At 35.4% G+C, this 26,882-nt stretch overlaps 1 protein-coding gene across 3 annotated transcripts in view; it reads left to right on the forward strand.

Moving 5' to 3' along the window:
• Positions 1-26,882, forward strand: part of STAG1 (STAG1 cohesin complex component) — a 426,191-nt gene that overhangs the window by 251,192 nt on the left and 148,117 nt on the right. For all 3 annotated transcript variants that reach the window (XM_078071550.1, XM_078071557.1, XM_078071562.1), the window contains 3 exons: positions 1,439-1,643; positions 14,724-14,875; positions 16,872-16,945. In XM_078071550.1, coding sequence (XP_077927676.1) covers positions 1,439-1,643; positions 14,724-14,875; positions 16,872-16,945 — 431 coding nt within the window. The remainder of the gene's footprint in view (positions 1-1,438; positions 1,644-14,723; positions 14,876-16,871; positions 16,946-26,882) is intronic.

Raw genomic sequence — 26,882 nt, forward strand, 5'->3', positions numbered from 1 at the left:
ACCTGAAACTAATACAATGTTATATGTGAATTATACCTCAAAAAATAAATCGGTAAATAAAATATTTTAGTTCCTTAGAGTTTTTTTATTTTGATTTGTTTTGTGCTACATTTGAATCTTCTGAAGTATATTTAGTTTTTTATTATTTACTTCTGAGTGCTTATTTTTCTGCCTTTCCTCTTGCTTGCTGTTGGCTTGTTTAGATGGGTTATTGAGATAAATTTTATTCTTTGTTGTTGTGGAGGAGCACTAAATGGCTGAATCTCACAGTTGGTATAAAGCAGGAGAAACTCTACCCTAATGAGCTTTTATGATACAGAAGCAGCAGCAGCCTGTTGAGATACCTTTGAGAAGAAGCATCTCACCTTTCCACTCTTTTACCCTCTCCCGTCTACCCCTGACACTCCCAATCTCAAGGACTAGGAAGATTCAGCCAGCTGTTCCTTGCTCTTGGAGATTTCTATTATTCTAAGTATTACACTAATTCTCTTTCCTGAGATACCAACACAGCCCAAGCCTTCCCTCTAGCAGCAGTTTGGTCTAGAAAAAGCAAACAGCCATAAATTGAGAATATTCAGATACCGTGTTCACAGAATTTCTCACTCTCTGCCCTGTGAATTTATATTTCTCCACCAAAATGTTTTAGGCTAGAGTAGGAAACCTCTAACTAATTGTGTTCAGTGTCATTTTCATGTTGTTGTTTTTTGTTTATTTAGTGTTTCATCTGTTGCATGTAACACCCAGTGCTCATTATTCAAGTGCCCTCTTTATTGCCCATCATCCCATTACCCCATTCAGTTTCATGTTTTAAACAAGATGACACAATCTGGTAATACCAAGAGCCCATATTAGATTTCTTTTCTTTGAAAAGTTAGTAAGTCTGCTCTATAAAAGAGAGTTAATAGAACATTTATAGTAAAATTGGAAGAAATAAGGTTGCAGTTTCAGATGCAAAAAAATTAGTTTTGGACTTCTTAATGAAATACTTTTGAAATTCTCAATTCTTAAAAATTCTATTTTAAAGAATTGAAAGACGCTATGTGGTACTGAAATCCTGATTACTTTGATCTGAATTCAATCACAAACATCCTTTCTAGTCTAAACTTCTTTAATTTTTTTTGTTTTTACTTCAAATTATCTCAGCTAGGACCCAAATATAACAACATGGGAACTATTTTTTTTGAATGTTGGCTTAGAATAATGAATTAAATACTTGTTCTGAATAACAGATTTGAGCACTTCATGAATTATTTAGTTGTGGAAGATCAAAACAAACAAACAGTAAATAGAAAGCTATCAGCGTACCTGTGTAAGTCACCTTCAATATCTGTCCACATCTACTTTTGAGAAGAAAATGTTCCTTTATAGGTAGGAAAGAAAACTTTGATCAAATTGATATCATATGTCAAATTTAATATGTTCTTTTTATTCCTTTTAGGACAGTGGTGATTATCCCCTTACCATGCCTGGGCCTCAATGGAAAAAATTTCGTTCGAACTTTTGTGAATTTATTGGAGTCCTGATTCGACAGTGTCAGTATAGCATAATTTATGATGAGTATATGATGGACACAGTAATCTCCCTTTTGACTGGTTTGTCAGACTCCCAGGTCAGAGCTTTTAGGCATACAAGTACCCTTGCTGGTAAGTAACCAACATTTTATTTCTTTTTCATTTAGTTATGTTAAATATGTTCTATTGCTGTTTAAATGTATTTAGATTAAGTGTTAACTTAATTACTGTGCTCCTGAAAAAATACCATCCCTCCCCTCCCCCAAATTCATCTGAATGGCTTTTGTTATCTGTTTAGGTAAGATGTATGCCTATTTTGATTACTGGCATTTGATTGCCTTGAGAATGAAAATTGAAAATTTCTGGCAAATTTCAGTAAATCTCTCTCTCTCAACGTTTAATTATTTTAGTACATCATTATATTATAATCCAAGAAATTTTAGGAGTCCACTAGGCCATATTCTTTGGTAAACCCCAAAATTAGTAGTTGAAATTCCAAATTCATAGTATTTTTTTCACTTAATTACATTGCTTTTATTGCTCATTATTATTATACATAAGTATGTAAATGTTTATATATTTGAAACAATTCTACCTAATTGCAATTGCTATATAGCCAGCATTCTTCCTCTTCCTACTGCTGTAATAACCTGAATGTATCTAGATGTAATATCTCTGAAATCAGTTCATTTAGGGAGGCTAGCTGATCTGAAGAATTGATGGATTAGTTTTCACTCTTTCATTTTATAATTATCTAGAGAACTTCTCAGCCAAGTGCATTTATTTTTTTCTTGTTTCTCCATAACAAGGCAATTTCATTAATTTAGCAATTGTTCTATTTTCCCTCAACTACTTTAACTATGCTTACCTAAAATGACTGTTCTTTTTCATCTGTAATGTAGAGTGTGCACACGTGTGTGTACATGCACATGTGTGTAAATACTCCCAGATTACATCCTTTTTAGTAGCAGTAACTTTGTATTCATCTTACACATTACAATGACAAACACCAGATTTAATTTCATTAATTGCATTTCATCTTGCATTTAAATTAAATTTCTCATTTATCAAATATATTTAAATCATTGGTTCTCAAACTTTTGCATGCACCAGAATCATCTATAGGGCTTATTGAAACAGATTGCATGGCCTTACCCCCAGAGTTTAACAGATTTTAGGTTATGCTGATGCTGATGCTTTGGGGAACATACATTGCAAACGCGTGGTTTAAAATCTTGTCATTTTCTGGCTTAATCTGTTGCTTAAAGCCAAAATGATAATATTACCTAGGGTCATCCATGTTTTTTTCCACTCCTCTTTTTTCATTTCCTTTTTTCCCCCCCTACTTAATGTAGTTGATCTATATTAGTGTCCATTATTCTCTTAGTTACATATCTATATGAAACACAGTTTATTTTCAAGAGTAACATTTTCCTTATTATTAGGAAAAGAGGAAGATCTACCCAATTTTATCTTTTTTAAAAAGGTAAAATAAAAATACAGTTTATTGCTGAAAAAATTTCTGTACAGAACAAACACCAAACAGTTTAAATTCTGTGTTTTTAGAGTATCTTCTTCCTCATTATTGGGAAGGAGAAGAGATCTTTTAAAAGGTACTGCAAATACACTATTTATTATTTTTAAATTATCTGATTATTACACATTTTTTCTTTCTAATTTCATGACTTTTAGTATCTTAATTTTAGTTTGCTTTTTTCTTTTTATATATTCCATTTAGTTTTGAACTTATTTTCCTCTATGTACAGTAATGCCCATTTAGCTGGTTGTCAGATGCATAGTAAATGCAGCAGTTTGAAATAACAGAACTTAAACATAAGATAGAAATTGCTTCTGAATAGCCAAACTTGGTCTCATAAAAAATTAATTTTTGTTTCATAAGACTAGGGGAGAAAGAGAAACAAGTGAATGGAAGGCAAATGTGAAATGCTCTCCTGCTGATAGAATTATGAAATAACAATTCATACCAAAAAGAAGAAAAAACATTTTGCTTACAATATCGAGAGAGAGAGAGAGAGCAATCTAGGGCTTCTCTGTTGGGGCAGGGTATTATTTATTTTTTAGGGTACTTCTCTTAAATCCAGAAATCTGTGTGCATTCTGTATAAAAGATTAAACATGTGCCACATACTCTAAGAACACAAGAGAAAGAATAATGTAGAAATAAGCAGAATAGTTTTACTTTTAAAATGTCTCAGTTTCCTGAAAAATGCACTTTAATTCATTTGCATTTGTCCTCCACTAGTAAATGAAGTATTACTGTATTTTACTGACCTCATAGTGTATTCTACTGACTTCATTTCCCCTCTCTTTTCCATTGGCCCATTTTCAGTGACTTTTATTATTGTATTGTTTTCCCTGTATTTATCCTTCTGGCAATCTATATATGCTAATTTTACATATACTTAAATATATTTTAATTATAGCTTTCCTCCTATTCCTTTTGAGTTGAGTTGCTTCCTCCTTCCAGTGCCTTTCTGCCTTTCTTTTCCTACAATTTACCTGTGATCATGATAGCTTTTTAAACTACTTGATAAATGCCATTTTGTTTTCGCTTTTGCTGTTTGTATATCATCATCTAGCCTATTTGAATTTGAAATTATTTTTAAAAATCAGGTATCAAGAAAAATGGAAGGAAATCAACATTTTTTATTCTGATTTTTTAAAAGTGGAAACTTATTTTTCAAGTCATTTTCAAATTTACTTCAAAATATTATTATAATTGCTATATGTCTGTATTCATGATCATATCTTCCAAGGCTCAGTTTCATAAAATGTGGGACTTACCAATCACCTACCCTTCAACAAAGCACAGATCTTGCTGAGCACTTTTAAGTCCAGATTGGATAATAATTATCCATATTTTCAAGGATTTTTTTTTTCTCATCTTTGTCCTCCTCTCTGTTTTTTTTTAATGGTATGTATGCAAGGGGTAGATTAAAAGATAATCATTTTTATTCACTTTGCAGGACGAGTCTTGGGGACTAGATAAAATGGGCAGGAACATTTAATCCTCTGCTTCAAAGACTATGTGCATGGACAGTTACAAGGCAGTTATGGCCAGATATGATTATCGGCTTTGGAATAAAATGCTCCTTCACATTGCTTATATCTTAGCTGAGAAGAGAGACAATCAGGTTAGTTGTTCTGTAGGGTACAGATGTGATGAGTTCCAGAGCTTCATAAGTCATCAGAGCGGTCTTATCAGTAGTACTTTTAATTGGTTTTCCAAATAACTCATTTTCTTATACAGTTATATAATGTATCCCTATTGTCAGTGTTTATGCATTGCATTTAATTGTGTACTTTTACCATATTTTTATTAAAAATTTTCATCATTCGGTAGTTCTTTAGGTCTGTTTATTCTACAGTTAACAGTAGTCTCATTTTTCCATTGGAGGTAAACTGTGTTTCCCCTTTTTTTGGAATTCTTTTTGTCATTAAATTGAAACAGACTGTTAGCTGTTATATCTTATATTTTCCTTACTTTTTTTCTGTTCCCTTAATTGGAATTTTAAAACATACTCTCCCATTTGTTTGACCTAGTGTTTTACATTGTAGTATAATTTTCATTAACTAGTAATCTTTAGAATTAAATGCCCTTATTTCTATTCTAAATAGCTACCTCAGTTGGACATACTGCAAATATAATTTATATAAGTAACATTTTGTCATTATTTTGGTGTATTTAGAATTTGAGACTGAGCATATTTATTTATTCCCTAGTTCGATGAAATTTTCATGAGGAAATAGTCTCTTTTTTTCCCCAAGGTAAAATTAGATAGGATTCCCTTTGTTTTACCATTTTGTTGTTTGGTATTATGAAGATAATTCTACTCTCAAAGAGTCTATTTTTTAGATCTATAGTTAAATTGTATTTAGACGTTTGCTTTAAAAATGTATGCCAATACTTTACAGAGTGTTGATTTTGAATTTTTATTAGATGGTAATTTGCAGGATAAGTAATGTTAATTTAACTTTTTTATTTTTTGCTGTTTTCTCACCTATATAATTTTCTATGATGTTACAAACAGGTTAATATTGACTACCACTCACTACTAAGGTGAAAATGCTAATTTGAACAAAGGGGGATTAAGAATACAAAATTTGTGTTAATAGTGTGGTGATTGATTCTAATTTTTGCTAAAGTGAATTCTGGGAAAATTAGAAAATGTGGTTAAGATCATCATACGACAGTAAAGTGGCCTCAGTATGCTGGGAGGCCGGTCTTCATCAGTAGTTAATAATAGGTCACTCTCAGACCCTTGAGGGAGTAAACTTTTCTTTATACCTTATTGTTTAACATTATCATGTTTACATATAGTTGATTTTATATTGACATATGATTCATTGTTGATTAACATTTCTAACCAAGTCAGAATCTCTGGACTTTTTTAGTGTAAGGAAAGATACTGTATATGAAATTGCTTTGTTCGCCAGTCATGGACTGAAAATCATTTTGCTTTAGTAAATTGACATCTTTTCTTTGGCTCTCAGTTGCTGAAACCATAAAATATAGTGGTTCAAAAAATGGGTTCTGTGCCAGACTGTGCGGATCCATATCCCTCACTGCCTTTTACTAGTTGTGTAACTTGGACAAATCCTTAATTTACCTGGCCTCATTTTCTTTACATGCAAAGTGAGGAAGATCATGACAGTTATCTCATTGAAAAGAGATTAGGAGAGCATGGACTAGTGCCTGACATTTAGTAAGCTGCTCCTGTTATTCTGTAATGACAAAAAGAGCTAATAGTGTTGGCAATGTTTCACTTCATCCTGTTTTTACTCGGAATATGTTGAACACCTACTCTTATTTTAGTAGTAAAAGATATTGCAAGTGGGGAAATAAGAAACAAATTACATCTTTCAAAAACTGCTATTAAGAAAACTAATAGCATGCGTTTTCATTTTACTTATTTTTTAGCTCATAGGTCCCAAATTCTGTTTATTAAATTCAATTAAGTATTTTATAACTCTGGACTACACAGAATATTTTTGGTTTCTGTGGTTAGGACTTGAAAAATTTAGGTCAGTCTGGCAAAAAGTAGACTATAAAGTAAATAATTTCTTCTTCATATTTTTTGTTTCTTTTTTAATTCTTCTAAAGTCTTACTTTCTCATTGCTTTATACTATTACTATTGCTTTTTTTTTCTCTTTATCATTTTTGTTTTTCTTACCTCTCCTCTAGAGATGACACTTTCCAGTTTTCCAGGATTTGTATAGAGTAGACTTTAGGGTTCTCATGGGATTAATGCCCAATAATTACCAAATTCATGAGTGCCATTATATCTATAACATTACCCATAAAATACAGTAAACTTAAAAACGGAATTATGGGGGGTGCCTGGTGCTCAGTCGTTAAGCATCTGCCTTCGGCTCAGGTCATGATCCCAGGGTCCTGGGATCAAGCCCCACATCAGGCTCCCTGCTCCGCAGGAAGCCTGCTTCTTCCTCTCCCACTCCCCCTGCTTGTGTTCCCTCTCTCACAGTCTCTCTCTCTCTGTCAAATAAATAAAATCTTTTAAAAAATGCAATTATGTAAATTTGTAAATAATTTATTTCCAATATGTAAATGTAAGTATCAAAAGTAATGTGTTAAGTTTTCTAGTTTAAAGAACCTTCGTTTTCTTAGATTTATCTCTTTCTTTATCAAGTATGAAAATTAGCTTTCTTTTGGGGGCCAGTCACTTTACAAACATTGCATATCTTTTATTCATTAGCTTGGTGACCTTAGACAAACAACTTCTGTGCCTCACTTTTCTCATCTGTATACTATTAATACTAATAGTCCCATCTCATAGGAATGTAAGGCTTAAATGAATTCATATTAAATGTTTAACATATATAAGTCACTCAGTAATTGTCTGATATTCTAACTACAATAGAATGACAAAGCTTACTTGGCTTAGTTTTAAAGAGGGCAGAGAAATTGAGAACATTTTTTTGTATATTTTTCATTAACATTTCCATGTTGTACATTTAAACATTTTCTGTGCATATAAAATTACTGTATAGAGTATTCAGAAAAGGAGAAAAGTACAAAAGTAAAAATTAGCCATAATTATACCACCTCATCATTGTGCCCAGAACATGTTGGTATTTCCTTTAAGTTGTTTCTCATATGCATATTTATGAGGATTTTTTGTTTTATTTTAAAACAAATAATAGGATCAGTTTTGTAGCATGCACTTTCTGTGCTTTTAATTATTTATGATCATGTCTGATGGGGCCGGTTCATTTTCTACAATCTAGATGCCCTTTAAATCATTTAGCTTTTTTACCATTGTTTGGATCCTTTGTCTTTTTTTGGAGTCCCTATCATCTTTTGCTTCCCTTCTTAATTTATTCTCTCCTTTTTGCTTAGCTTATTCTTTGATAAGGGGTTTTGGGGAAGTATGTATTTGAGACTTTACATGCCTGAAAATTATATTACATCCTCATGCTTAATTTTCTTCAAAGTTTTTCCTCTAGCTTCCAGTGTTTCTGTTAAGAAGTCCAGTGCTGTTTCAACTTCTGATTCTGATCCTGTTTCTTGTCTTTGGAAGCTTTTAAACTTTTCTCTTTATTCTTGGTGTTCTGAAATATCATGGTGATAATACCCTTATGTGTATGTATATTTTTTCCCATTCATTATGCTTGGCACTCTTTGTTGAATATCTGTTGCTTGGATGTTAATCTCTTGAGGTTTCTCATTTTCCAAATCTTTATTTTTTTAAAACACTGTTTCATGGATTTAATGTCTTCTCTTAATCTCTTTGATAATGTTAATTATTACTCTGAAGTTTTTTTCAGCTTCCTACTCTTCTCTTCTGATTCTCTGCTCTTACCACTCTCTTTCATGTTGGAAACTTTCCTCAAATATCTGTTTCTTGGTTCTCTACTCTTGCTAAGAGTGAGATACTAAAAAGGCAGTTACCAGAGAGGGAGGGTGTGTGTGTATGTGAGACGGAGAGAGGGAAAGAGAAAGAAGAGAACATGTTTGACAGGATGAGGCAGTGGCTCTGTCTTCTTTGATGAGCATCACTGTAGGACAGTCCTGTGGTCAGCTAGCATTTTCATTGTAGATTCTAAACTATTGGTATTGATAATTTTTTTCCCTGGGGAAGTTCAGCTTCTTTGCAGAAGGATCTTTCAATCTACTTAAGTTTAGTTGCTCTCTACCATTTGGGAGTTGGACAGGGTGAAACAGCATCTAGGGCAGTCTACACTTCACATATATCCCTCTTCTGTGTCTGATGATTCCAAATCTGTGGCTCATTTTATTGAGGGAATTAAACTTTCTGGACTTCCAAGATGGGTGTGTGGTGGAGAAATTGCTTGACTGTCTAAGTTGGAGTAGAGGCTTAGAGTTTTAATTATTTATTGTACAAACTTTGAAATAATACTCTTTTCAGAACTTACCTCCCTCCATCTTCTGTGGAACCTAGTGCTTGTAATTCCTGAACACTTCTGGGTTCTGCAGAGCAAATAGTTTTTTTATTTTTCTTTTAGGTACACATAGTTGTAATTCCTTTTTTGACCATTTGGTTTGATTTGTACACTCTGCTCATCCTTCTGCTTTCCATGTACATATATTAATATATTGTGGTTTGGGTTAACAAGTATTTTCTCAATTTATTGAAGATGAAATTTGAAATTTGTTTTCACTTTGTTATTTTGGTTGGGTTTTTAAGAGATAGAGGGATTGGTTAAATCTCTATCATTTTCGGGTACCTGGCTGGCTCATCATAATGTCTGGGCTTTAGATTTTTCTCACAAGTGGGCCTTTTGCCTAGCAATCCAATTAAAGTATTCTACTACATAGATATTCCTACTTTCTTACAAGGTTACTGTAACACCTCCTATTCTTTTTTTCACACTTAGCTGATTATTTTTGCTTGCTTAATAGAGACAACAGAGAATTCTTCAAGGATTAAACCTACTTATCTAGGTGCAGCTATACCCCTATACTCTACTTTTTCTCTTATTACAGTTACCTCTAAGGTTGGTCCTTGCCCTTGTGCAGTAGATCTGACCCCTGGTCTCCGCCTCAAGAGCTTTGCTCTTCAAATTGTTTTCTCTCTACTGACTTCAGTTTCCCCACTTTTATAAGATAATTCTTACCATTATACTAATATGCTGTGATAGCTTTTATCTTTTAGAAACATTCTCTGTTAGTTAAGGCACTCCAGAGACAGGGAGCCAATAGGAGATACACTTACTTACTGATACACACACAAATACATACCAAGATATATCTTGTATATATGTATATACCAAGATATATTTGGGGAGAGGGAGTTATTTCGAGGAGTTGGCTCACACAATTGTGGGAGCTGGCAAATTTGAAATCTGTAGGGTAGAACGGCAGGCTAGAAACAGGCTGGAGTTGTACAGTCCTGAGGCAGAAATTGCTTCTCCAGGGAACCTCAGTATTTTGTTCTTGAGGTATTCAAGTGACTAGATGAAACCCACCACATTATTGAGGGTAATTTCCTTTGCTTAAAACCAACCGATCGTAGATGTTAACCATATCTACAAAATACCTTCACAGTAACACCTGGATTCGTGTTTGATGAAATAACTGGATACTATAGCCTAGCCAGGTTGACACATAAGACTGACCATTATATCCTCCCTTGTTTCCTCATGGCCTTCTAGCTACATTCCCTACATTTTCTTTACGGTAAATCGCAACTGTTTCTATTCACTGTCTTTACCTACTGTCCTCTTCTCTTTTAAACCCACTCCAGTCAGTTTTCTGTTTTTGCCACATTACTGTCTCTGCTTTTGTATTCAGCAGTTACCTTCTTACTGTCCAAATCACTGGGAAGCTCCCAGATGTCATCTTTTCTCTCTCGATAGACATAGCTACTTCTTCCTTCTTGAATTACTATCTTCACTTGTTTTCTGGAATATACACTGTCATGGTGTATCTTAGAAAGCTAAACTGTAAATATTGAATTATCTCAGAACTCAACTTTTAGACCTTTTAATCTTTTCTGTCTTTATTCACTCCTTAGTGAATAAAGTGAAAACCAATTCCATAGTTTTATTATTTCTGTCAAAAAATAATGATAGTGGAAGAGGTAATATAGTCACATGATTTAAAATTCAAAATAAAAAACTGTATGGTAAAATGTCATTCTTCCATCCATGGCTCTCAACCATCAAATTCTCTTCCTTGAAGGCGACCAAAGTTGCTAGTCTCATATATTTTTTCCAAAGATTATGAGTATAATAGCATATACATATTCAGTGAGAGGCAGTATGATGTAGTGCTTAAGAACTTGGACAATGGAGCACGACTGCCTGTAATCAAATTCTGTCTCTGCCAAGTCTCTTAGCTGATCTGGGACTCAGTTTTCTTCTCTGTACAAAAGGAACAATTAAAATAAAATTACTTGATAAATTGTGAGGTATATGATGAGTAGGTATGTGTAAAGAGCTTAGAAGAGTGACTGGCACATAAAAATAAATAGCACATTCCTTTTTCCATAAATGATAGCATAATATACATACTGACAGGCATCTTGCTTTTTTTTTTAATCAACAAATATCTTGGTGGGCTTTTCAGCACATAAATCATGCCTCCTTTTTTCTAATGGCTGAATAGTTATTCATTGGATGGATGTACTGTCTAGTTTTAAGGCTCTAAATAACAATGTCTTTGATGATGGCTTCCAAATGTATAGCTACTGGATATTTCCACTTAGATACCTAATAAGCACAAAGCTTTCTAATTACCCTTGCCTTTTCTTTTTGTCTTATTTCCTACATTATAACCTATCATGTTTTTTTTTTAGCTCTGCCTTCAGTATCTCTCTACCTATTGCGACCACTTTAATCTCAGCCAACATTGCTTTACTGAGCTGCTCAAAGCCAACAACTTGAGAATCATTGCAAACTTTTGGCAAAATATTTTCAGCTCTCAGTGTTCTTCTATTTGGTCTCCTTTCTTCCAGTTTTACTATAATCTGTTCGCAGTTTTAAATCTAAATCAGACTATTTCCCACTCACACCATATTTTCTAGTGGGTCTTACCTCATTTAGATTTAATTCCTGAGTTCTAACTATATCCTACTAGAACTCTTGTAACCTAGCCTCTTGATTTCTTCCTTAACCCTTATTTCCTGCCTCTACCTGTTTCTGTGCTTCAGCCACACTGAATCCCTTGCTCTTTTATGAGTTCCCTCCTCATAACAATTTATCTCATAACCTTTGTACTTTTTACTCCCTCTCCCTGGGACACTGTTCTGTCATATGATCACATGTTCATTCCCTCACTTAATGCTCATATGTGAGCTCTGCAGAGAGGCCTTCAAGCTGCCTGACTACCCTTTTTACTCTCTAACTTTTTTACTATGCTTTTAAAAAAATCATACTATATTTTTCTTTATAGATTTTTCATTAACTGACATACTTTTTTTCATTTGTATATTTATATTTGTTTATTGTCTGCTCCACACTAGAATGTAGTAATCATGAGGGTAGATACTCTGTCTCATTCCATTTTGTACTTCTAATATGTTAGAACAGTGCTAAGTACGTGTTGGATTGATAAATGACTGAGGAAGCACTAAATAAGTGTTTATTGAATTCTCTCTGACGAAAGACTAGTTTTTTTTTTCTTTTTCCAATAGCATTGACTTTTGTTCATTCATGTTTTTTTTCCCCAATAGCATTGAAAGACTAGTTTTTTAATTACCAATCTGTCACAACCTAATACTTTTGTGAAATGCAATAAAATGAAGTATATGTTTCTTAGTGTCATTTTAATATTAAAGTCAATAGACATAAGATCACTGTCAGATTGTTATAAAAATTTCTAAAAACTTACTTTCAGATTTGTACTGATAATAAACTGTTAACAGACTATTCGTGGTCAGCACCCATTTGCAGACCATATTATGGGTAGCACAGCACTAAACAATTTAGCCATTCTGTTGCTGGCATTTAAAATTCGAACACTAAATTGAAGTATTTTTCTCTTCGGTAAACAAGGAGAAGCTACTTCAAAGCCAGTGGCACAGAATCCAGGCTGAATTCCTGTAGGATTATTAATTTATAAAATAGTTCCATTAGTAATATCAGTAAAATTTAATTAGTGCTCCTCTGTGCAGGAAGGAGTCTTTTTCACTGGACTCAGACATCACAATCCCCATGTTATGTCTATGTCATTAAATTAGAAGTCTCTCTTCAGTAGGTGTTCATTTGCTAATGTGTTGGTATCTAAAATGAAAATTTCAGCTAAGTTTAAGTTTTATAGATCAATAAACATTTTATCTCAGTAAATAATGCTCTATCCTATCTAATACTTCTGTGAAAATTATTGATCACTTTGCATTTTTGTTTTAGTATGTTGATTTTTTATGTTTATATATCTAGGATGGGGGAGGGTCATTACACAATGGCAGTTGGAGTTTGGGATCTGGATTCACAAGGAGATATATATAGCTAAAAGTAAAAGTCTTTTAAAAAAAAAAAAGATTTTTTTATTAGAGCGCGCATACATGCGTGCACAAGTTGGGAGGAGGGGCAAAGGGAGAGGGAGAAGCAGACTTCCAGCTGAGCAGGGAGCCCAATGCAGGGCTTGATCTCAGGACCCCAAGATCATGACCTGAGCCAAAGGCAGGCACTTAACCGACTGAGCCACCCAGGTGCCCCAAAAGCAAAGGTCTTTAAATTGAAGAAAATCTGTGTCTTAGCTTCCACTAGTGAATTCTAGCCAGGCTTGGTATTAATTTTAATGCTTTCTGACTCCTTGATCTACAAGTCGTTTTGTTTTGGGGATCTAGAAGTATATACTGAATTAAGCTCCATTGGGTATGATTTTGTATACTCAGGGCAAACTCTGTTACACTATTATCCCTGACTTGGGCAGTGTGAATGCCCCATATCCCTCCTATCTTTGAGCTATTCTCCTTTTTTATATAGATTAATTTAAAAAGTACTTTTAGCTTTCATAGTATCATCAGATATCCTATTGACAATGTGTAAAATATTGTAAAATCACTAGCCTGTATTTTGAAACAGGAATATTTCTCAGTTTACTATATTGAGACACTGTATATTAGAAAAGAAATATTTTCGTTAAATATTTTTCTAAGTGGTCACTAACTTAAATACATTTGTTTACATCTTGTCTTATATTTTAGCTTAAGGGCAGTAATCACTATATGGAGTTGGCAAATGCAGATAGTTTCAGGTTGACAAATTGTGTGTGTGTACAGATAATAGATACAGGTAGTATTATGTATATTTGTATGTAATTAAAGGGAAATAGTGAAGTTTTAAGAGAAATGCATGCTCATATATAGTTACGGATATGTTTGCAGATAAATAGATCAGTATTCCAAAACACTGATTGGTTCATTTTTTATTAATGTACATTCATTCATATTTGCAGATAAATAACCTAGAAGAAAAAAAAAAGGAAGTTATTTTACCTGCACAAACTCTCTTATTCTTTTACCGATATTTTCTACACTATCACCATTTCAATAATGAAAATAAATATGAGTAGAGAAAAGTTTAAGGTTTGTGTCATACCTGTTTCTCAGATGACTTGAAATAGAAGTTTGAAAATATTTAAAGATTTGCAAATATAAGTGAACATTTAAAAGTACATTGACACTGTGGGGAAAATAGGTCAATCAGAAGTTCACAGGATACATTTTTAATTAATGAGTTTGGTAGGATCTGTATTTCAGGGTTTGGAGGTTATGCCATTTACTGAGGTGAGGAACAGCAGGCAGAGAACCATCTTTCTTGGGTAAAGATCATGAATTGATTGTAAACATCGAAGGCATCTTTGAAGTGTCTGAGTTAAAGATATTAAAGAAGCAATTGTGTATAGTGGTCAGAATAGAGTTCTGATAGGCTTGATTAGTATGCCCTCACTAAAGTATGCATACTTGAGGGTGGGGAAGAGGGGTTGTTAATCTTTCTTCTGATAGTTAGGATGAGGCAGTTTTTAAGTGGGAAATGTCAATGAACCAAGCTATAGGGACACTGAGGCACAGAAAATTATGTTGCAGCCAAAGATGATGACTTTATTTCTATAAAATAAGTTTCTTTTTTAATGTATGACTGAGTTGTAAACATAGAAACTGACTAGTTTCTTTCCTTCATCCGTTTCCATTATAAATTTGTAATCTTATGGATGAAGATCTGATTAATGGGTGAATACCATAATCTTCCTTTATTTCATAGCCATGAAGCTCATGACTGCATTGGTGAATGTTGCCTTAAACCTCAGTATTCATCAGGATAATACACAAAGACAGTATGAAGCTGAGAGAAATAAAATGATTGGAAAGAGAGCCAATGAAAGATTGGAGTTACTTCTTCAGAAACGCAAAGAGGTAAGTTTCATGTTTCGTATTCTCTGTAAAAAGATGTATGTGTATTTTTAAATTTATTTAAGTTAGATTATATGATCTCAAACTTTTCAAATTAACCTGGAACATTCAGCCAGTGATTATCTGAGTGCTGTCTGAGTGCTTTCTCCATGACTTCCATGTGTGTGTCTCTAAATTTCTCCTTTCTATAAAGACACCAGTCATACTGGATTTGGAGCCCACCCTATTCCAGAATGACCCTATCTTAACTAATTACATCTGCAGAAGAGAATCCTAAAACAATCCTCCTTTTGAAAGAAAACAGTCTGGGGGTTAGGTAACTCAGAAGGATTATCAGACTATGAGTTCAGAAAGCATAATAAATATTAAGGTCAGAGCTGGGAGTCAGCGAAGCTGCATATCCAGAAGGAAGCCAAAGACTACTTATTAGCTAATAAATAAGGCATTCCTGTGAATAAAGTTGGTTCCAGGTTTACACTGAAATGTTCACATATATACTGAAAGTGTTTTAAACTGGCTTTTTAGTAGTTTAAAAAAAAAAATAACATTTTTATTTGCCCATTAGGAAATTTTTAAATCTACAGTATTAGTCTGTATTTTAACTTGAAAAAAATAATATATTGCTGCAAATAAATTATCAATAAATAATGGGCTATAATAGGCGGCAGGAAGCAGCAAACTTATGCCTAAATTATTACCCATACTGTATTAGGGTGTTAGGGCTGCTATAACAGATAACACAGACTGAGTGGCTTAAAGAACAGAAATTAATAGTCTCACGGTTCTGTAAGCTAGAAGTTGAAGATAACTCCAATTTCTCCATGACTTCCATGTGTGTCTGTCTCTAAATTTTTCCTTTCTATAAAGACACCAATCATATTGGATTTGGGGCCCACCCTACTCCAGAGTGACCCCATCTTAACTAATTACATCTGCCACAGTCCTATTTTCAAATAAGGTTTGAGGTGTACTGGGGCATCAGGACTTCATGATATGAATTTCTAAGGAACACAGTTAAAATCATAATACATACCCTACTTGAAGTATTGTGAAAATAAATTTTGGAACTGTGCATCAGTAAGTACTACTTACCAAAGTGTATGCCTCTTATAAAGTAATTTTTTATATAATAAATGCAGCAAAGGTAATTTTTAAAACTTACAGTAAGTTGCAGTAATTTGAATGATTTACTATGTAAGTATTCCCAGTCTTATTTCCATAAACCTGAAATAAAGCATACAGCAAAAGAGTAAGTCAGAAGGAATTTTATTCTCACATTCTTGCATGTAATAAAAGCAAATATTTCGCTGAGTATTACCACCGAACAAAGTATAATAAGAAATATCACTTGGAATATAATTTTGTATCAGTGCTTTTATTCCTGTTGAGCAGTGAATAAGCTCAAGCTTTAACTCTAATCAGTAGTAATGCCTGAATTTTTTTATCATTGCTGTACTGTTTTATTTTGTTGCTGCATTCCACCACTAATGGCAAGGATCCTTCCTATCTTCTACTATGCCTTCTATACTGGGAACTTGGCCTACTCTCAGTTATGGACTAAACAGATGCAGAGTAATATTTGGATACTTTAGGTAGAATAGTAAGTTTCTTTTACAGTGGCAAATATAATCAAGGCTGACCTGTTACCAAGAGAGGCAAAACAAGCCAGGGACCTGACTTTGTTGGAAGAGGTATAGAAATTGAGGCTTCTTCCCAAAGCAGGTAAAATTTTGGGGATTGGAATCTTGCCACAGTTAGCCACACCACTCCTTGTTAGTCATTGTGTGTATATGTAAAGAGAAACAAAGAGGTTCTAAAGTCAGTATAGTAAAGCTGTTGAAGTAATGCAAGAGTAACCATAATTTCCGACATCTGTTGAATAATAAGTGAGAAAAAGGATTGATAATTACCAAGAATGAGAACAACCAGGAATTAAAAATAACTGAAACTGTACATTTCAAATGAAATCAGGATTTAATTTTTTTTCTTTTCATTTCAGCTACAGGAAAACCAGGATGAAATTGAAAATATGATGAACTCTATTTTTAAGGGTATATTTGTTCATAGATACCGGTAAGGGATTTTATAAATCACCTTAGATTTTTAACTTAAATAATTTATTGCTTCTTTGTAGTCCTAGGTAATTATAAAAATATGAAACTCTCTAATTATTGTTTTGTTTTTTGGAAAATAGCTTTGGCTATAAAGGCTAAATAAATATCATACTGTTGTTGTGGAGGAGATTGTACCACTGCCACACTCTTGCAAATTTAGAACATATACTGTTAGAGGAATTCAGTGTACTTACATTGGTACTTACCGAATATTAATTAATATGATATTATTAAATTAATATGGCCTTAATAAAATGTGATTGTCTTGATATTTGAAAAAAAAATTTAATGTTCTACTTCCTGCCCTGTGATACTCATCTTGTTCTATGGTCAGATTAACCAACAGTCTTTTAAAAATACCTCTGTGAAGATAAAAGTTGACAGAAAAGGGCACCTCTGTAAATAATCAACAGCTCTTTTTTACCTTCAGCTATATAGATGAAAATAGAAGCAAAGCATTTGCAAAGTATTTTTGTCATATTCCATGACAAACAAGCTTAGTTTGTCTTTCTCTGAACTTTTAAATTACTAATACATTATTGAACAGCATACTTCACAGAGAATTAATGAATCATATACATATAATTGTTACCTTCTATTAACTAGGCATGATATGATATGTTTAGGTAGATAGACACCAATAAGAGAAGAACTGTTTTTAGACACATTTGAGATTTTAATTGGCCAGTTAATTTAGAGTTAGTTAAGACAGGGAAATCCGTTTTTTAAAAAAGAAGAAATATAGCTTTGATATTTTAACTTAAACATTTTGTTTTAATTCAAAACATAAAAAGATCTTTTGATCTTCTTGATATTTATTTAAAGAAGAAGAGAAAAACTAACTCAAAAAGATATGTGCACCCCCATGTTCATTGAGCATTATTTACTGTAGCCAAGATATAAAAACAACCTATAGATGGATGAATGGATAAAGAAATTGTATATATATAATGGAATATTACTCAGCCTTTAAAAAAAAAATGAAATCTTGCCATTTGCAACAATATGGATGGACCTCAAGAGCATTGTGCTAAGTAAAATCAGTCAGGCAGAGAAATACAAATATTGTGGTGATATATGTGGAATCTTAAAACAAAAAAACAAGCTCATAGATACAGAGAACAGATTGGTGGTTGCCAGAGGCAGGATGGGTGGGAGAAATGGGTGAGGGGGTCAAACAACAAGAAGAAAAAAATACGGTGCACTACTGAACAACCCAGAGAATAGTTTATTGTTATCTAGTAATTTGTGGTTATCTTCTATATTATTAGGAAATTTAGGCAAGTTTAATAAACTTGCACTTAACTTCCTTAATGGGTAATGGAACTTCTAGAAAAAAACTGGAAGATAAAAATACACTGGGAAAATCTGTTTAATAGCTGATTAAAAAAAGATATTGAGAGAGACTGTACAGCCTGATAGGGACACATACTACACATACCACACCACACACACACACACACACACACACACACACACACACACACTCGAAGTTGGAGATATTTGGGATTTGGGGAACTAGTTCAACCAATTAGAAAAATAAAAGCCACCTGTCTTTCTAGGAAACTTAAAAATAAGAAAACAGAATTGTTTATATTTACAAATTTACCATATCCAGCTCTCCTCATACCTCAGTTTCTATCTGTTACCATTTTACTTCAGCCTGTTTTTTAATTTTTGTTTATCTGAAAAACACTTTATTTCACCTTAAAAAAAAAAAATAGGGCCAAGTCCTTTACTTCAAGTATGGAGTGTTTGGAGTTTATATCCTCTTTTTTGCATAAACTACACATTCAGTGAAGTATTGAAAAAGTCACAATTTTTAAAATTTTTTTGAAGATTTTATTTATTTGAGAGAGGGTGAGTGCACGTAAGCAGAGGGGAGAGGGAGAAGCAGACTGCCCATTGAGCAGGGAACCTGATGTGGGGCTCAATCCCAGGACCCTGAGATCATGACCTGAGCCAAAAGCAGATGGTTAACAGCCTGAGCCACCCAGGTGCCCCTTGAAAAATTAATTTTTAAAAAAGCAAGAACTTCCACATACCTGTCATGCAGTCTTTTTTTTTTTTTAATTACAGCTTTATAGAGGTATAATTTACATAAAACAAATTACACGGTGATACAGTGATTTATAAGAAATATATATTTGGTCATTTGGAACTTTCAGTCCTATCCCCCAGCCTCTGGGGAGTGGAGGGGGGCTGGAGTTTGAATCAGTTGACGGCAGTGACTTAGTTAATCATGAATATGCAGTGAAGCCTCCATAAAAACCCCAAGGGTGGGGTTCAGATAACTTCTGGGTTGTTGAACACATGAAGATGTGAGGAGAGTAGCACACCTGAAGAGGGCTTGAAAGCTCTGCTCCCCTTTCCCATGCATTGCCTTACGTATCTCTTCATCTGGCTGTTGATTCAAATTCTTTATCATATCCTTTAATGAATTGGCAAATGTAATTGTTTCCCTGAGTTCTGTGAGCCACTCTAGCGTATAAAAAGAACCAAAAGAGGGCGTGCCTGGGTGGCATAGTTGGTTAAGCATCTGACTCTTGGTTTCAGCTCAGGGTGGTGAGATTGAGTTGGGCTCCGTGGTCAGCACAGAGTCGGCTGGTGATTCTCGCTCTCTCTGTCTCTCCCTCTCAAATAAATAAATCTTAAAAAGCAAAAAAGAACCTAAGGAGCAGGTGATTGGAACCTCCAATCTGTAGCCCATGGGTTAGAACCACAGGCAACAAAAAGCCTGGGACTTGAGACTGCCATCTAACGTGGGGGGCAGTCTTGTAGGACTGAGCCCTTAACCTGTGGAATCTGATACTGTGCCCAGATAGATAGTGTCAGAATTGAGCTGAATTCTCAGAAACTAACAGGTATTGTTGGTGTGTGTGTGTGCAGGGGAAACCCATGCCCCACATTCAAATTGGGCCCAGGAATGCAGAGTTGGTATCAGACACAGTTAAGAGCATAAGTTGATGAGTTTTGACATATATACAACTGTAGAACTACGACAGGCAAGATAATGAATATATCCATCATCCTCAAAAGTTTTCTCTTGCCATTTTGTAATTCCTCCCAACCTTGCTTTCTGCCAGTCTCTCTCCCACCTCCATCCTCAAGCATTATTAATTTGCTAACGGATTTGTTTACATTTTTAAGGATTTCGTAGAAATGGAATTATATAGTATTTGCTCCTGATTTTTGTTGTTTTTGTCTCTATCTGACTTTTTTCACTAAGCAAAATTAGTCTCTCATCATTAAGACTGTTAAATGTAAGTTTTTCATAGATGCCCTTTATCAGGTTGAGGAAATTTCACTTCTATTCCTCATTTTCTGAGACTTTTAATTAGAAATGGATCTTGGATTTTGTCAAATGCTTTTCTATACCTATTGAGACCAGTATATGCAGTTTTTCTTCTTTAAGACTGTTAATATGAATTAAATTGGTTGAATTCTTGAGATAAAATCCTCATCGTCCTGATACATTATTCTTTCTATATATTGCATATGATATCCTGAATTTTCCTAAGAATTTTGCTTCTTTCTTCAAGAGAGATATATCTCTTAACTTTTTGTTTTTATCAAATGTCTCTGACTGCTTTTGAACCAATGTAATGCTGGCTTTGTTGAATGAGTTGCAGTATATTCTCTCCTTTTTAATTTTTGTGGAAGAGTTTAATAGTATTGTTACTATTTTTCTTCAGATAGGTATTATACCATCGGGGCCTAGAATTTTCCTTATAGGGATTTGTTAAGTGCAAATTAAATTTCATAGATACAAGGCTGTTCATTTTATATCTTACAAGAAAATGATACATTGATCTAAGTTATTAAATTATATTCCACAACTATCAGCATAAAGTTGTTCATAATATTGGTGGTTTCAGGGGCCCCTGGGTGGCTCAGTTGGTTAAGCGTCTGCCTTCAGCTCAGGTCATGATCCCAGGGTCCTGGGATTGAGCCCCGCATCAGGCTCCCTGCTCAGCAGGAAGCCTGCTTCTCCCTCTGCCTGCCACTCCCCCCGACTTGTGCTCTCTCTCTCTCTGCCAAATAAATAAATAAAATTTTAAAAAGAAAAAGAAAATACTGGTGGTTTCACATCTCTTGTATCAATTGTATTTATTTTTCTTAAAAATTGAGATTTGGGGAGGAGGAGTTAAGATGGCAGAGGAATAGGGGGACCTTAAGCTTACCTCCTCCCTTGAACACAGCTAGATAAATATCAAATCATTATGAACACCCAAGAAATTAATCTGAGGACTGAGAGAACAGAACTGCAAATCTTAAAAGTAGAATCATGGAAGGTAGGAGCTGTAAAGAGTTGATTTGGGGGATATAAGAACTAGGGGTGCTGCAGAGGGGAGGGATCCCTGCTTATGGAAACTACTGCAAGGTATTATAAGCAGCAGAGCATAAAATCTGATATTTTAGAAGCCTGTCACCACAAGAGTAATGCCTGCCTTAGTGGTGCTCCCGTGGGGAAGGAGAGTGGAGACCCATGAGCAGGCAGCATGATCTGAGGATACCCTGGGTCACACAGGGAGAAAGTTTCCCTACTTGGAGTGCATTTGGTAGAGGTGCCATTGAGCTGCCCCCTTCCCCAGCATAGGAACAAAGACACCAGTCAGAGCAGCAAACCTTGGCTTCAGATTTGTGCTCCGATTTACCATAAATTCCTAATTGCTGCATGGGTCAGCCGACTATTTTCTGGGATAAGCCAGCACTGGCCACAGCACAACAAGACCTCCCACAGAGGATCAGCACAGGTCTCTGTGGGGGAGGGAGGGTGGTCTCTGAAGTTTGGAATTCTAAAACACAACATCACCTGAGGTAAAACACAGGAGTGTGGTGCCACCTGGCATGTGCAGAGCTCAGGCACAGACAGGCTGATGGGATCTGATGGAAACTGGGGACACAGGAGGGTGATTTGTTTGCTTGCCTATAAGGGCTTCCTCAGGAATGGCTGGCATGAGCTCCCCTCTCCTGAAACCAGAGAGCAGGGTAAAGCCATTTCCACCCCACACCCACAAGCACTGACCAACCTCAGTGAGAAAAACAGCGCCACCAAGGGGAGGCCTGAGCCATGTAAACCAAGGCCCGGCCCCCTGCATTTACAAGTACATCTCCACTAGGTCAAGTCCCCTTGAGAATCAGAGTATCGGGCCTCTCCCCAAGAAGAACAGCACAAACCCCTTCCTGCACCAAGTCTACTGATCATAGAGTGCTGGAAAACTTCAGCTCTGGGAGAAATAGGATCGACTGCTTCCTTTTTTTTTTTTTTTAATTATTATGTTATGTTAATCATCATACATTACATCATTAGTTTTTGATGTAGTGTTCCATGATTCACTGTTTGCATATAACACCCAGTGCTCCATGCAGTACGTGCCCTCTTTATTACCCATCACCAGGCTAACCCATCCCCCCACGCCCCTCCCCTCTAGAACCCTCAGTTTGTTTCTCAGAGTCCATAGTCTCTCATGGTTCGTCTCCCCCTCCGATTTCCCCCCTCATTCTTCCCCTCCTGCTATCTTCTTCTTTTTTTTTTTTAAACATATAATGTATTATTTGTTTCAGAGGTACAGGTCTGTGATTCAACAGTCTTACACAATTCACAGCACTTACCATAGCACATACCCTCCCCAATGTCTATCACCCAGCCACCCAATGTCTATCACCCAGCCACCACTCCAGCAACCCTCCATTTGTTTCCTGAGATTAAGAATTCCTCATATCAGTGAGGTCATAGGATACATGTCTTTCTCTGATTGACTTATTTCGCTCAGCACAATACCCTCCAGTTCCATCCACGTCGTGGCAAATGGCAAGATCTCATTCCTTTTGATGGCTGCATAATATTCCATTGTATATATATACCACATCTTCTTTATCCGTTCATCTGTCGATGGACATCTTGGCTCTTTCCACAGTTTGGTTGTTGTGGACATTGCTGCTATAAACATCGGGGTGTACATACCCCTTCGGATCCCTACATTTGTATCTTTGGGGTAAATACCCAGTAGTGCAATTGCTGGATCGTATGGTAGCTCTATTTTCAACTTTTTGAAGAACCTCCATACTGTTTTCCAGAGTGGCTGCACCAGCTTGCATTCCCACCAACAGTGTTAGGAGGGTTCCCCTTTATCCGCATCCCCGCCAACATCTGTCGTTTCCTGACTTGTTAATTTTAGCCATTCTGACTGGTGTAAGGTGATATCTCATTGAGGTTTTGATTTGGATTTCCCTGATGCCGAGCGATGTTGAGCACTTTTTCATGTGTCTGTTGGCCATTTGGATGTCTTCTTTGGAAGAATGTCTTTTCACGTCTTCTGCCCGTTTTTTGATTGGATCATTTGTTCTTTGAGTGTTGAGTTTAATAAGTTCTTTATAGATTTTGGATACTAGCCCTTTATCTGATATGTCATTTGCAAATATCTTCTCCCATTCTGTCAGTTGTCTTTTGGTTGACTGTTTCTTTTGCTGTGCAAAAGCTTTTTATCTTGATGAAGTCCCAATAGTTCATTTTTACCCTTGCTTCCCTTGCCTTTGGCGATGTTTCTAGGAAGAAGTTGCTGCGGCTGAGGTTAAAGAGGTTGCTGCCTGTGTTCTCCTTATTTTGATGGACTCCTGCCTCACATTTAGGTCTTTCAACCATTTTGAGTGTATTTCTGTGTGTGGTGTAAGGAAATGGTCCAGTTTCCTTCTTCTGCATGTGGCTGTCCAATTTTCCCAACACCATTTGTTGAAGAGACTGTCTTCTTTCCATTGGACATTCTTTCCTGCTTTGTCAAAGATGAGTTGACCATAGAGTTGAGGGTCCATTTCTGGGCTCTCTATTCCGTTCCATTGATCTATGTGTCTGTTTTTGTGCCAGTACCATGCTGTCTTGATGATTACAGCTTTGTAATAGAGCTTGAAGTCCGGAATTGTGATGCCACCAGCTTTGCTTTTCTTTTTCAACATTCCTCTGGCTATTCGGGGTCTTCTCTGGCTCCATACAAATTTTAGGATTATTTCTCCATTACTTTGAAAAAAGTTGTTGGTATTTTGATGGGGATTGCATTAAATGTGTAGATTGCTCTAGGTAGCATTGACATCTTCACAATATTTGTTCTTCCAGTCCATGAGCATGGGACATTTTTCCATTTCTTTGTGTCTTCCTCAGTTTCTTTCATGAGTATTTTATTGTTTTCTGAGGACAGATTCTTTGCCTCTTTGGTTAGATTTATTCCTAGGTATCTTACGGTTTTGGGTGCAATTGTAAATGGGATCGACTCCTTAATTTCTCTTTCTTCTGTCTTGGTGTATAGGAATGCCACTGATTTCTGTGCATTGATTTTATATCCTGCCACTTTACTGAATTCGTGTATGAGTTCTAGCAGTTTTGGGGTAGAGTCTTTTGGGTTTTCCACATAAAGTATTAGCTTCCTTTTTCTTTTTCTTTTTTTAATTGTTTTGTTTTTTGTTTTTCCCTTTTGTAAAATTTTTTTGTTTAAATTCAGTTAATTAACATATAGTGTATTATTAGTTTCGGAGGTAGAATTCAGTGATTCTTTAGTCTTACATAACACCCAGTGCTCATTATATGACGTGCCCTCCTTAATGTCTATCACCCAGTTACACCATCCCCCAACCCCCCCTCCTCCAGCAACCCTCAGTTTGTTTCCTGTGAGAAAGAGTGTCCTATTGTTTGTCCCCCTCTCCGATTTCATCTTGTTATATTTTTTTCCTCTCTTCCCCTACAATCCTCTGTTTTGTTTCTTAAATTCTGTATATGATCGAGATCATATGATAATTGCCTTTCTCTGATACACTTCACTTAGGATAATACTCTCTAGTTCCATCCACGTTGTTGCAAATGGGCAAGATTTTATTTTTTTGATGGCTGAGTAGTATTCCATTCATACACATAAACACACACACACACACCACCACACATCTTCTTTATCCATTCATCAGTTGATAGACACTTGGGCTGTTTCCATAGTTTGGCTACTGTGGACACTGGTGATATAAACATGGGGGTGCAGGGGCACCTTCAGATCACTACATTTCTATGTTTGGGGTAAATACCTAGTAGTGCAATTGCTCTGCCAGGGTAGGTTAGCTCTATTTTCAGCTTTTTGAAGAAACTCCATACTGTTTTCCAGAGTGGCTGCACCAGCTTGCATTCCCACCAACAGTGTAAGAGATTTGTCCTTTGCCCCCAACTTGGGAGTACCCAAATATATAAATCAATTAATAATAAACATAAAGATACTCATTGATAATAATACACTAATAGTAGGGGACTTCAACACCCCACTTACAGCAATGGACAGATCATCTAAGCAGAAAATCAACAAGGAAACAAGGGCTTTGAAAGACACACTGGACCAGATGGACTTAACATTTATTCCTAGAGCAGCAGAACACATTGTTTTCGAGTGCACATAGAACATTCTTTAGAATAGATCACATGCTCACAAATCAGTCCTCAACAAGTACAAAAGGATCACGATCATTCTTTTTTTTCTTTTAATGATTTTATTTATTTATCTGACAAAGAGAGACACAGCGAGAGAGGGATCACAAGCAGGGAGAGTGGGAGAGGGAGAAGCAGGCTTCTCATGGAGCAGGGAGCCCGATGCGGGGCTCGATCCCAGGACCCTGGGATCATGACCTGAGCTGAAGGCAGATGCTTAACGACTGAGCCACTCAGGCGCCCTGGATCATGATCATTCTATGCATATTTTCAGACCAAAATGCTATGAAAGTTGAAGTCAACCACAAGAAAAAATTTGGAAAGACCACAAATACATGGAGGTTAAAGAATATCCTACTAATGAATGAACGGGTTAACCAGGAAATATAAAAAATTTTTAAAAAGTACATGGAAACAAATGAAAATGAAAACACAACAGTCCAAAATCTTTGGGATTCAGCAAAGTCAGTCCTAAAAGGGAAGTATACTGTAATACAGGCCTACATGAAAAAGCAAGAAAAGTCTCAATTATACAACCTAACCTTACACCTAAATGTGCTAGAAGAGGAACAGCAAATTAATCCTAAAGCCAGCAGAAGTAGGGAAATAGTAAAGATTAGAGCAAAAATAAATTATATAGAAACAGAAAATACAGTAGAACAATGAAACTAAGAGCTGGTTTTTTCAAAGAATTAATAAAATTGATGAACTCCTAGCCAGACTTAAAAACAGAAGAGACAACAAACCCAAATAAAATCACAAATGAAAGAGGAAAGATCACAGCCAACACCACAGAAATACAAATAATCGTAAGAGAATATTATGAAAAATTATATGCTAACGAACTGGGCAATCTGGAAGAAATGGACAAATTCCTAGAAACACACAAATTACCAAAACTGAAAAAGGAAGAAATAGAAAATCTGAATATAGCCACAAAGAAATTGAATCAGGTAATCAAAAATTTCCAAACAAATGAAAGTGTGGCATCAGATAGCTTCACAGGGGAATTCTACCAGAAATTTAAAGAAGAGTTTAATACCTATTCTTCTCAAATTATTCCAAAAATAGAAATGGAGGGGGCGCCTGGGTGGCTCAGTTGGTTAAGCGTCTGACTTAGTTTTTGTTCGGGTCATGATCTCAGGTTCCTGGGATCTTGAGCCTGGCATCAGCCTCCACGCTCAGTGGGCAGTCTGCTTCTCTCTCCCTCTCTCTGTCCTTCCCCCCCACTCATGTGCTCACTCTCTCTCTTTCTCTAAAATAAAAAAATAAATCTTAAAAAAAAAAAATGGAATATCCATTCTAAACTCCTTCTACAAGGCCAGCATTACCCTCATTTAAAAACCAGACAAAGACCCCATTAGAAAGGAGAATTACCGGCCCATATACCTGATTAACATGAATGCAAAAATTCTCAGCAGTATACTAGCAAATCACATCC

Source organism: Halichoerus grypus, chromosome 1 (assembly GCF_964656455.1).
Source record: "Halichoerus grypus chromosome 1, mHalGry1.hap1.1, whole genome shotgun sequence".
Lineage (NCBI taxonomy): Eukaryota > Metazoa > Chordata > Mammalia > Carnivora > Phocidae > Halichoerus > Halichoerus grypus.